We start from the raw sequence: 12,015 nt of genomic DNA, 5'->3' as shown, positions 1-12,015 counted from the left end.
GCCTGTGGGGAGATGGAAGGACACAGTTGAGTGGTAAATTTGGGAAGAATAACTGGGCATGATTGGCTTGAATTTGCCCTTTTTCCTCTTGGGAGCAAGCTTCCTGTAGATAACATAAGTTCTCCTCTGGTCTTCCAGACCACAGGTTATACATGTGGTTACACCTGCAGGGGGAGGCCAATCCCTATCCAGTTCTGTCTAAGACTGGGTGGGTATATTTGCCTAATTCTGGGAATCAGTGAGCAGGCCCAGTACAATCCTAGGCCTAAAGACAAATCCTCAAACCGGACCTTCCCAATAATAAAGGTGATATCTGCATATCCATATTGCCGTCTTTGTTTTGTTTCTCAAAATACTTATAACCTGGGGTAGAAGAGAGTTGGTATTTATTGGACGCCTTTTCTCCCTTTCCCTGGAGAGCTCATCATGTAAGAAAATTGTTTTTTCTAAATATTAATTTAAAAAACACTAACTGAATGTCATATAGATCTGAAGTAGCATGTTACATTTTTAACATTTGCTCTTTTAACATGCGTTGCAACATTATATCTACTAATTTTCTCCACATTTATTGGTAGGAAATTGGGATTTGAAACTTGAATGTTCTTCACAAACAATGACTAATGCCAACTCTTCACTTAGAGAATTATGGGAAAAAAGCCAAATCAATGAAACAGCTGAGGAAAGATTGGTGTACAAGAAAAATTAATGTTCACAATTTGGAAAGAGTCTGGAATAGCATATGATATCTGGCATCCAAAAACAATTCTCCACTTCATGATTAAAGGAACATTTTTGAACCATAACCAGACACAAATGCAGCATTAAATAGAACTCAGATGGTCACCTCTCAACCTTAAAGGGAATGAAAGGCAGTGGTTTACTTTTTTTAATTACTGGTAAAATAAAGACAACCAATGGGATGGAAGTGTTTAAAAATGTTTCGTGAGCTCTTTAGTATTGGGCATTAAACTAGTTAACAATGACTACTTGGTATTTTACAAAGGACAAAGTCCAAGATAAGTTCCTAAATCACTGTGTTCTGATATTGCCACCAGAGATATTACTTGTTTTTATTTCTTGGATTGCAGACTATGGATAGGACCCAGTAGGAGTGACTATAAAGTAATATGCTTGTCTCTAATCAACATGTCAGAACAAATATGATCGTATTAATATTGTCCCTTTAAAGTAGCACTTTGTATATTTATCTCAGTGATGCTGCCATTCAACAAAGTGTGCTCAGATTCCTCTTTTAAATTGATGAATAATCACAACGGACTGCACAAATCTTAAATATACAGATCAATTAAATGTATATATGTAAGCACCACTCAAATCAAGATGTAGAACATTTCAAGAAGCCCAGAAGTCTCCTTTATGCTAACTACCAGTCTTTACTCTTCCCCCCCAAAAAACCATTTTTCTAAACAGTATCAACATAGATTAGTTTTGACAGTTTTTGAACTTTATATAAAATAAAAGCATACGTTATATACTCTTGAGTACCTGTCTTTTGCTCAGCATTATGTTTTTAAAGTAATCCATGCTCGGGACTTCCCTGGTGGTCCAGTGGTTAAGACTCTGCGCTCCCACTGCAGAGGGGGCGGGTTCAATCCCTGGTTGGGGAACTAAGGTCCTGCATGTGGCAAGGCGTGGCCAAAACAAAACAAAACAAAACAAAAAAAAGTAATTCATGTTCTTGTTCTGTTCATTGCTATGTAACATTGTACTATTGTGTGAATATACCACAGTTTATGTATGTATTCTACTACTGAAGGATATTTGGATTATGTCTAAAGTGGTGCTATTATGAATAATACCACTATGCACGTTATTGCACACATTTTCTTATGGACATAAGCATTCCTTATACAAAAGTGGAATTGTTAGGTTATAGAAAGGTATTTAGCTTTTTAAAAAATACTACCAATCCAAAAGAACTAAAAGCAGAGTCTTGAACAGATATTTGTACACCCATGTTCATAGCAACATTATTCACAAGAGTCAAAGAGTGGAAGTAACTCAAGTGTCCATGGACAGATGAATGGATAAACAAAATGTGGTACATACATATAATGGAATATTAGTCAGCCTTAAAAATAAATTCTGACATGCTACAACATGGATGAAACTTAAGGATAAAGGTTATTATGCTAAATGAAATGAGCCAGTCACAAATAGACAAATAGTGTATAATTCCACTTATGTGAGGTCGCTAGAGTAGTCAGCTTGATAGAGACAGAAAGTAGAATGTTAGTTGCCAGATGCTGGGGGCAGGGAGGGATGGGGAGTTGTTGCCTAATGGATGCAGAGTTTCAGTTTTGCAAGATGAAAAGAGTTCTGGAGATGGGTGGTGGAAATGGTTGCACAACAATGTGAATGTACTTAATACTACTGAACTGTACATTTAAAAATGGTTAAGATGGTAAATTTTGTTATGTATATTTTACTATAATTTAAAAAAATTTTAAATACTACCAAAGAGTTTTCAAAAATGATTATAGTAGTTTATACTTCCACTAGCAATGTGTGAGAGTTCCAATTGTTCCACATTCTCACCGAGTTGGTATTATTCATCCATTTAATTTTTAACCATAGTAGTGTATACCAATATTTTGCTGTGGTTCTATTTTGCATTTCCCTAATGACTAATGATGTTGAGCATCCTCTAATAAGTTTATTGCTTATTTGGGTACCTTCTTTTGTCAAGTGTCTGTTCAGCTCTTTTGCCCATGTATTTCTGTTGGTTTGTCTTCCTTTTTTCTTTTTGATTTGTAGGAGTTCTTTATACATTCCAAATAAAAGTTTTTTGCCAGATTGATAGATTACAAATATTTTCTCCCACACTGTAGCTTGCCTTTTCACTCACTTAATGGTATCGTTTGATGAACAGTTCCTATGCATATTCTTTTGAATTTCCTAATAGGAAAATATTCTTATATTTGGAGGGAAATTTGATCCCTAGAAAAAACGTTTTAATCTTCAAAGCTGAGATGATGATGATGACGATACAACCTCCTCCCCAAGTCTAATCAAGGAGATATAAGGATTGTGAGCTCAGCACACAGATAAGGGTGGAATTAAGTTCTCATTATAAGTAGCAGACTGAGAAATTGCCTTGGCAGGAACTAATCTTTCATGTGTAACTTGTTTATATATTTTGGCTTCCTTCTTGGCACTGAGAAGAACACTTAAAGGTGCATGACTGTGTCAAACAGTAATAAATTTGATGAAGAGTATTAATAAAGTAACTAATCTTGCCATGTATTACCATTTGGAATTTAAAACTATTCAAGATCATGAAATAACATCCAGGTGTGGGTGTATGTGCAAGAGAAAAAGGGAGAAGGAGCAACTGTCCCTGAAGACAGTACAGAAGGACAAGTTCTAAAAATAATTTGGATGATGCCACAAACACTGAATTAGGTATAAGTTTTCCAACGAGATAGCAATCATTTGGATGTATGTCTCATTGCATTTTAGTCATAAGTACAGTTCGACAAATATCCACTAGGCCCCCTGGACATGGATGAATGGACCTTAGTGCCCTTTGTGAGGAGAGTTCCTTCACCTCTTGCCTACCCCACCACTCAAAAGGCATTTCAGTCCTCAACCAGAAACTGAGTGAAACAACTGCCTGATCCTAAAAGGAACCTAGGCATAGCCCTAGCATCCAAAATGTCACAGTTATTGACTGTTAAAAATTCTAACAGCCATCATGGAAGTTCATGGGTTGATCCAACTTCAGACTTAAGTTAATAAAAAAAATTATCTTCCCTTTTTACTTTTTTTTTTGCTCGTATTCATTTAATGAGTGAATTCATAAAATAAGGGTAAAACAGATTGTAATTGTTTTGCATTGTATAGAGAAATGGGACTGTTTAGGCCAAACACAAAAACAAGCATCAGTGAAAAGCCCAGGGATCCTAGTGATCAAGACAAAGCCTACACATACATTGTTAATATGAACAAATGTAAACAACTTTTTGAGCACTTATTGTTTTCCAGGCACTGGGGTAAGTTCTTTACATTAATTATCTCATATTAGCCTTCAACAACACGATGAGTTGAACACTATGATCACCTCCAATTTATAGTTGAAAGAACAGAAATAGACGGAGGTTAAGTAACTTACCTGAATAAGTTACATGGATAGTGTATGGTAGAGCCAGAACTTAAACCTGATGTGTCTCACCTCAGAGCTACAATGCTCTATTGCCTCCACCACTGAAACCTACCTAACCTGAGTACAGGCAAACCTGGGAGATACTGAGGGTTCAGTTCCAGACCACCACAATAAAGCAAAAATCCAATAAAGCAAGTCACAAACTGCACTGTAATCTATTAAGTGTGCAACAGCATTATGTCTAAAAAAAAAAACAATGTTAATTGTTTAACTTTAAACAATTTTAATTTTAAAATACTTTATTGCTAAAAAATGTCAACCATCATCTGAGCCTTCAGCAAGTCACAATCTTTTTGCTGGTGGCAGGTCTTGCCTCTCTGTTGATGGCTGCTGACTGATCGGGATGGTGGTTGCTGAAGGTTGGGATGGCTGTGGCAGTTTCTTAAAATAAGACAACAATGAAGTTTGCCATATCAACTGACTCTTCCTTTCATGAACGTTTTATCTGTAGCACACGGTGCTGTTTGATAGCATTTGACCCACAGTAGGACTTCTTTCAAAATTGGAGTCAGTCCTCTCAAACCCTGCTGCTGCTTTATCAACTAAGTTATGTAATATTCTAACTCCTTTGCCTGTCATTTCAACCACCTTCACAGCATCTTCACCAGGAGTAGACTCCATCTCCAGAACCACTTTCTTTGCTCATCCATAAGAAGCAACTCCTCATCCATTAAAGTTTTATCAAAAGAGTGTAGCAATTCAGTCATATCTTCAGACTCCACTTCTAATTTTAGTTCTCTTGTTATTTCCACAAATCTTCATTCCCTAGTCCAACATGAAAACTCACCCTTCAAAACCAAATTTAGGAGTCACCTTTCTTTACACCTTCCTTAACTTACCAGGTTTCCAAAGTTCTCCGGTTAGGCATCTAGTATAACATTAATAACATTCCATTTTTTTTGTTGTTGCTCATGAGTCTGTCTCTCTCAACTAAGCTCTAAGTTATTAGTGAGCATAAGTCATCATCTTACTCCTGTCTGTATCTATGGCAACTAGCCTTCTGCCATATACGTAATAGATAGTAACTGTCTATTAATTGATCTAAATGGAAGTCTATATAGGGGATATAGTCAGATCTATACTCTGATTTTGATTTATCATTCTGCAAAGGATTGTATTACTAGTTGATTTTCACCACTGGTGCTATCAGATTCAACCAGGTTATTTTATTATTTTTAAATGTGGTAAAATATGTAATATAAAATTTACCATCTTAACCATTTTTAAGTGCCCAGCTCAGTAGTGTTAAGTATATTCACGTTGTCATGCAACCAATGTCCAGAAATTTTTATCTTGCGAAACTGAAATTTTATGCCCATTAAAAAACAATTCCCCATTCCCCCCTCCCCCCAGCCCCTGGCCACCACCATTCTATTTTCTGTTTCAATGAATTTGACTACTTTAGATTCCTCATATAAGTGGAACCATACAACATTTGTCTTTTTGTGACTCCACCAGTTGATTTTTAAACTCCAAAAATGTTACATTACCAATGGGCATCAGAAGAGTAAAACTTTAAAGTGGAAGTATTCGCATTTTAATTATTTGTTCACTCACAGAGGGGTTTGTCCTATCAGGACATCTCCAAGCTTATCAGAATTCTCTATTTCCTGTATTTGAAAAGAGCTAATGTGCATTCTCTTATTGTACAAGTTTCCAGATCCCTTGGGGAAAAGACAAGATAGCAGTTGGCATAGGCTAGGAGAAAAAATTCCAGTTAAGGTCTGTAAGCTCTTTAGTGTGTGCTATACAGTGGGAAAAAATAAACAAGTGTCAGAAAAGACAGTAAGCAAATTAAAGAAATACCAGAAACATGACAGCAACCATTCTAGGGGGAAAATGGTATCTGTTTCATTCACTCTCAACAAATTTTTGGATTAACTAAAAGTTAAACTTCCGACTTGTCTAGAGTTGTCCTGGGGGAAAAGAATAACAATGGGAAATTTGTGATGTTGAAATGTTCAGAATTTAATGCCATAAATGACAATCTGTACACAATATCAAATCATCTAAATTAAAATGACAAATTCAAGCCATCTTCCAAATGTTGTCTAATTTTTTTTTTTGTATTGCTCAAGTCTCATCTTGTTCACAATAAAATCCAAAGTCCTTATGATGGCCTGCAAGGCTCTATGTGACCAGGTTCCTGTTAACCCGCTGACCTCATTTCCTATCATTCATTTCTTCATTCACTGTTCAGCCTTCTCTAGCCACAGTGACATTTATGCTGTTTCTTAAACACTCTAGATAAACCTCAGGGCCTGTCCCTTTGTCTACCTGGAAAGCTTTACCCCAAGGCATTCTCATGGCTTACCCCATTACTTCGTTCAGGTCTTTACTCAATGTCCCTTCCTCAAAGAGTTTCCCCAGACCACCTTTTATAAAATAGTACCCTATCTCTGTCACTTTCTATCCCCTTACTTGATTTTATTTTTCTTCATAGAATCTATCATTATCTGGTACATTTCAATATTTTTTTTTGTTGTCTGTCACCCCTTACTAGAATGAAAACTCTATGAGGTCCATTAGACTTGTCTAATTTGTTTATGCTAGATCTCTAACACCTAGCATAGTGCCTGACACATAGTAGATATTATTCACCGAACTGATAAAGTTCCATTTGCCAAGTCATTATGCAGTAGGTAGAAACTCAGTCTCCATACTGTAGGTAAATAAACATTAGATTCTGTCCTCTAATTAGCTAAAAATACAAAATCTCTCTGACCTTTACTTATTTGAATTCAGGTGTTCTCCAAGTATAGTTCCTGAACCAACAACTTCTGCAGCATCGGGGAACTTGTTAGTAGTTCCCAAATGAATCAGAAACTCTGGGGCTGGTGCTCAGCGATCTGTATTTTAGCAAGCCCTCCAGGTAATGCTTAGGGAACTATCAGTCTAATCCAAGTCCTTTTGCACAAGTGAAGTCTCTAAGGGTATGCTAGAAAGAAGTTTTCTTAAAGGTGAAAAATGAAAAAGAATAAATGTATAAAATCTAAGTCCAGAAAAGGCAAGAATAGAAAGATAGCTGCTGCCTTTTCTAGAGTTTGTTTTATTTAATGTTAGCAGAGCATTTTTTTTTTTTTTTTTTTTTTTGCATGCCCTATTAGATCTGGGTCAACATAGCTTTCTGTGGATGCCATTTAAAAGGACCCTTATACCTGCCTCCTTAGAATGAACCTAAGTATTTACTGTTGAGGCTAAATTTGTGCCTTCTCTTCGTAGATGTATAAAACCTCTTGATTTTAATTGATTTTGTTTTCTTCAGAAACATTAAAAATATTTCACGGATATATCCCTGTATTCTGGATAATGACGTGTGAGTTCAGTGGTCACCATTTTCAAAATGATACATTGCAACTTGATAAGTACTGAATGTAAAAGCCAAGATCTCATTAAACAAAACTGGAAATAGAAATGACAGGCATCCTGAATGGGGGTGCATATCTACATCAGTGACCATTCCAGTAGGAAAAAGTGCCAACATCCTTGAAACCTCTCCCTTTGGTTTTGACTGTTTTTTCAGGATTATTAAGACATTTGAATAAAATAAAGCTTGAAAGAACTTTAAAAAGTATAAAGCACTATACAAGTAAAACTAATCCAAATAATAGCTAACCATTAATTGGACTCCTTTCTGTGCTAGGCTCTATGCAAAGCATTTTACATACATTATCACAATCTCTCAGCAATTCTTCAAGGTAGGTAGTATTACCTTCATTTTACAAATGAGGTTACTTAACCTGCCCAAGGCCATATAATTAAGAAATAGTACAGGTGAGATATGAACCAAGATCTGTCATATTTAAAATCCTATGCTGCTAACCTCTACACTCATTGACTCAGTGCCACTTTCACTGCATCTATAACTATATCCACATGCATATATTTAGATAAATTTCAAATATAGCACATTCTCATTGTAGAAATTAAAACATAAAAGATGTATTTAAAACAAAGAGTTAAACTCCCCTTTGCCATAATCCAACTGCAACTCCACTTTTATTTATATTTGAAATGGGCAAAATTCTGTTTGCCTCAACAGGAATATTTTCCTACTGAAAGTGAAGCAGAAATGTTCTGAAAATATCTATTTTAATAGCTCCCCTGGAAATAAAGCGGTCTGTTTTAATTACAATAAATGGATTAGTTATTGCATTTCTTAAACATGATTCAGTGAAGTGCACTTCAATTTTTATTTTTTTTTATTTTTTTTTAAGTTTTCATCTGTTTATTCAAACAAGATGTGTCTAGGAGTTTAAAATACGCTGGACACCATTATCCTTTGTGAGTAATGCAGAGAGCCATTTAAAACGAAATCAACTTCACCATATTTTGTAACACTGGTCTATTAAGAGTGAATCCCTACGTATTCCTAGACTGTAAACAATGGGAACTGAAGTCTCAGAGGGAACACATTAGGGATCATACATAATAGACAAAATCCTTAAATTGTCTTATTCGCTTTATACAATCAATGCATACTTAAGCAAAACTGAATTCCTTATTAAGCAAACATTTTTGCATAAGCTGCCTTCTCTTTATCTTTCTGTGCCTTTATCTTTTGCTTGACTCTCAGCAATTCTGCCTGGATAGCTTTATCCTCTGGTGCAATCTCCTGAGCTTTCTTAAGATCAGCCAATGCTCGATCGTATTCTTTTAGTCCTTGCCATCCTTGGGCTCTACGGTACAGTGCTTTGGTATTTGCTGGATCTATTTCAAGGGCCTCCAAACAACTGTCGACTGCTCCCTGCCAATCAGACATCTTCAGTTTCCAAGCGCCGATATTCAGCCCGCAGCTCAAAGTGACTGGCTGCAGCTTTGCTCCACTTGCGTTCTCAGTAGCAGCCTTCGAGCCTTCCACATACCTTAAAACTTTTGTGTATTTTTTAATGGCCATCTCCCAGTTCTGGGATTTGAAAAAAGTATTTCCAATGTTTTTTAAGTCTTCCGTTATTAGTAAAACTTTATCTACATCTTTTAAATCTATGTCTGCATCCTCTGGGAAGTCTGGATGACTGTCACCAGATCCATCCTTTGGGAATATTCCCCAATCATCCCCTTCCTTCAGTTCTCCGCATTCTGCAATAACGTACAATTTGGCAGGTTTCTCACCTTTCACCTCCACATTTTCCAGAATCCTTGCCACACCCATTCCTTTAATCACTTGGCCAAACACCACGTGTTTCCCATCCAAGTGAGGAGTCGGAACCGTCGTGATGAAGAACTGCAGTAATCCCTCCTTATCATGAAGTCCATTCTTATAACTTGAATGATGCAACATACCCCGATGGGGACATCTTGGAACAATGAAGATAAGAAGGCACAGGCACCACTAATGTCCTTTAGGAGCCTGGACATTAACCAGATCTGCTAGTTTGCAAATCCCCTGACATCCCGGACATTAGCGATGGTTTTGTTGCTCTTATAATGGAAATTTTCGTCTTCAAATTTTTCACCATAAATACTTTCTCCACCTGTCCCATTCTGATTTGAGAAGTTTCCACCCTGAATCATAAATTTCTTAATAATTCGATGGAAAGGGCATCCTTTGAAATGGAGAGGTTTCCCAGTGGTGGGTCCAATGCCTTTTTCTCCTGTACACAATGTACGAAATTTTTCTGCAGTTTTGGGTACAATATCTGCAAACAATTCCAAGGTAATTCGACCAACTCGCTCCCCTCCGCTGTCCACGTCGAAGAAGACTCGGGGGTTACTGGGGTTGGAGGGCTTAGCCTGGGGGGATGGGTGCGACATTGTGGCCCGCAGACGCGTTCGCGAGCGCCTGGGAACACCCCGTGGCCGCCGCGCAGCCCGAACCCCCAAGTCGCTCCGTCTGCGAAGAACTGCAGCACTGGCGAGCCGCTTCCGACGGGGTCCGGAATCCGCGGCCCAACTTCTGGCGTCACCTCCCGACTTCCGCCGCCGCCGCCTCCGGCCCACTTCAATTTTTAAAGCAAACATTTGGACTATTACGATAGTACCAACTAACCTTGCTACTTGCAAAGCAAATGCTTTAGTTAGTTGAGCTGTCAATGCGGACACGTCCCAACATCTCTGTCTTCCCATTCAGCTACGATTCCTCCTCTATCAGCTCTATCATGTGATAAGTTAGTCAGAAGCCTGGCAGTCCATCCAGATTTGCTTCATTCTCCAGCAGGGCAGGTGTATTTAACAAGTCTTTGGCAGGAGCACAGATTTTTTTTTTTCCATACCCACTACACTGATATTGCCCACTTGGACTCACAGTAACATAGCAGAGAATGAATTGGGTGAAACCTTGCCTGTTTTCTCCTCCATTCTTTTTGGCAATTCCTGTTCAGTAAGTTCCAAGCTGGCTCAGTGATATTTATTTATTCTTTGATGCTTTTGTCTGCCAGTTAGAAGAGAAAGGTAGCATGCTGTCACCATCAACTTTTCCCTGCAATCAGCACAATGCACTGCAGTAAGTGACTGCCTCAGCTCCCAAATGCTGAACCTTCACTCAGTTTTAGTGCCCAGCTTCCAAAATGTTGGCTCCAAAACCCAATATGCTCTTATTGAGTCATCCTGTTGCGAGGCTATTCAGAGCTTCTGGATGATCCCATTTTGATCCTTTTTTGTCCATAAGCAATAGGACTCTGACTAAATCTTGGCGGAGTTGTTATTCTGGCTGAAGATCACCTGAGCACATATTCAACTGTCCATGCCATTTGCTCAGGCTACATCGGGACTGCTCTATTCCAATGTGAAGAGAAGCAGTCCCAGAATCCTAGGATTAAAACCAAACAGCCTGAGTCTTAGTAAGGGAATTAAAGACAGCCTTATCTTACAGCCCCCTCCGCCACCAAGATTTCTACAGATATTTAAGACAGAAAGGACTTCTTAGTACAAATAGAGAAAGGGAGATACTTATACCATGCTTGCTATGTAGTCCATTAACAGATAAGAGCAAAAGCGTGCAGATCAATTTCCTAAGAAGGACAGAATTTTTAGACTCAAGAGCATAGGTGGAAGGCTGACAGAGGTGCTCCATCCACTAGGCTTTCTACTGATTCATCACCCCCTTAGTTTCTCCCCACTCCCACCCTGATACTTTCCAGTGATAGACACTCTCCCCTGTGCACTTCAAAATTGCTATATCCATCTGGAGGAATCCAGATCCAAACATTAATTGAAATTCCACTAGGTATACATATGTAATGTGCTACAATAGAATGGATGGAATAAGATAGATGTCAGAGATGATATTTGGCTAAAGACTTTGAATCTGTGTAAAATATTAAATAATCATATTTCCACAAGATAAAACTGAAGGGGACGCAGGTGGCTTCAGCATATCAGACCTACACAGATGCTCCAAACATGAGAAGAAAAAAACAATTCCCCTCTCACAAACAAAGCAAGACTTTCTTGACCACATTTGTGAGCTGGTCAGGGAGAAGTAATGAAAATTGCATAAAGGTTAATGGTTAATGGAGCACCAGCCAGGGAGTCCCAGGGAGCCTGCCACTCAAGGTTTAGGGAAAGGTGCCATATGTACTCAAGTGCTGGCTCAGCTGTGAGCACCTGCCACAATTCTGCTTTTATAGGACACGAACTGTAAGACAAGACTGAGGTGAGGAAAATCCCAGCGTCAGTGGTCAGGAAGTTAGCAATGCATGGTGGCCTTGAGAAAGTGAACTGTCTCTATTGCTATTCCTTGATATAACAGGATAGGCAAGGAGAAAGGTGGAAAAACTCCTTGTTTCAAAAAGATACTCTTTAGATGCAGGACAAGGGGCCTCACTGATACCATAAGCAAAAAGACCTGTGAGTACAAAGGAACTTTGTTGTTAGACATTACCCCA

General features: G+C 38.1%; 1 protein-coding gene across 1 annotated transcript; it reads right to left on the bottom strand.

Annotated features, from left to right (window-relative positions):
- Positions 1-8,638: 8,638 nt before the first annotated feature.
- LOC137756937 (peptidyl-prolyl cis-trans isomerase D-like) lies at positions 8,639-9,943 on the bottom strand. The gene is made up of 2 exons (XM_068533506.1): positions 9,611-9,943; positions 8,639-9,437 (listed from the first exon to the last, which is right to left on the bottom strand). The coding sequence occupies exons 1-2, from the start codon at positions 9,941-9,943 to the stop codon at positions 8,694-8,696; spliced, it is 1,077 nt and encodes a 358-aa protein (XP_068389607.1). The 3' UTR covers positions 8,639-8,693.
- Positions 9,944-12,015: the final 2,072 nt, after the last annotated feature.

The sequence above is a fragment of the Eschrichtius robustus genome, chromosome X, assembly GCF_028021215.1.
Source record: "Eschrichtius robustus isolate mEscRob2 chromosome X, mEscRob2.pri, whole genome shotgun sequence".
NCBI lineage: Eukaryota > Metazoa > Chordata > Mammalia > Artiodactyla > Eschrichtiidae > Eschrichtius > Eschrichtius robustus.
The sequence above is the reverse complement of the archived record's forward strand: the minus strand, read 5'-3'. Positions and strand labels throughout refer to the sequence as shown.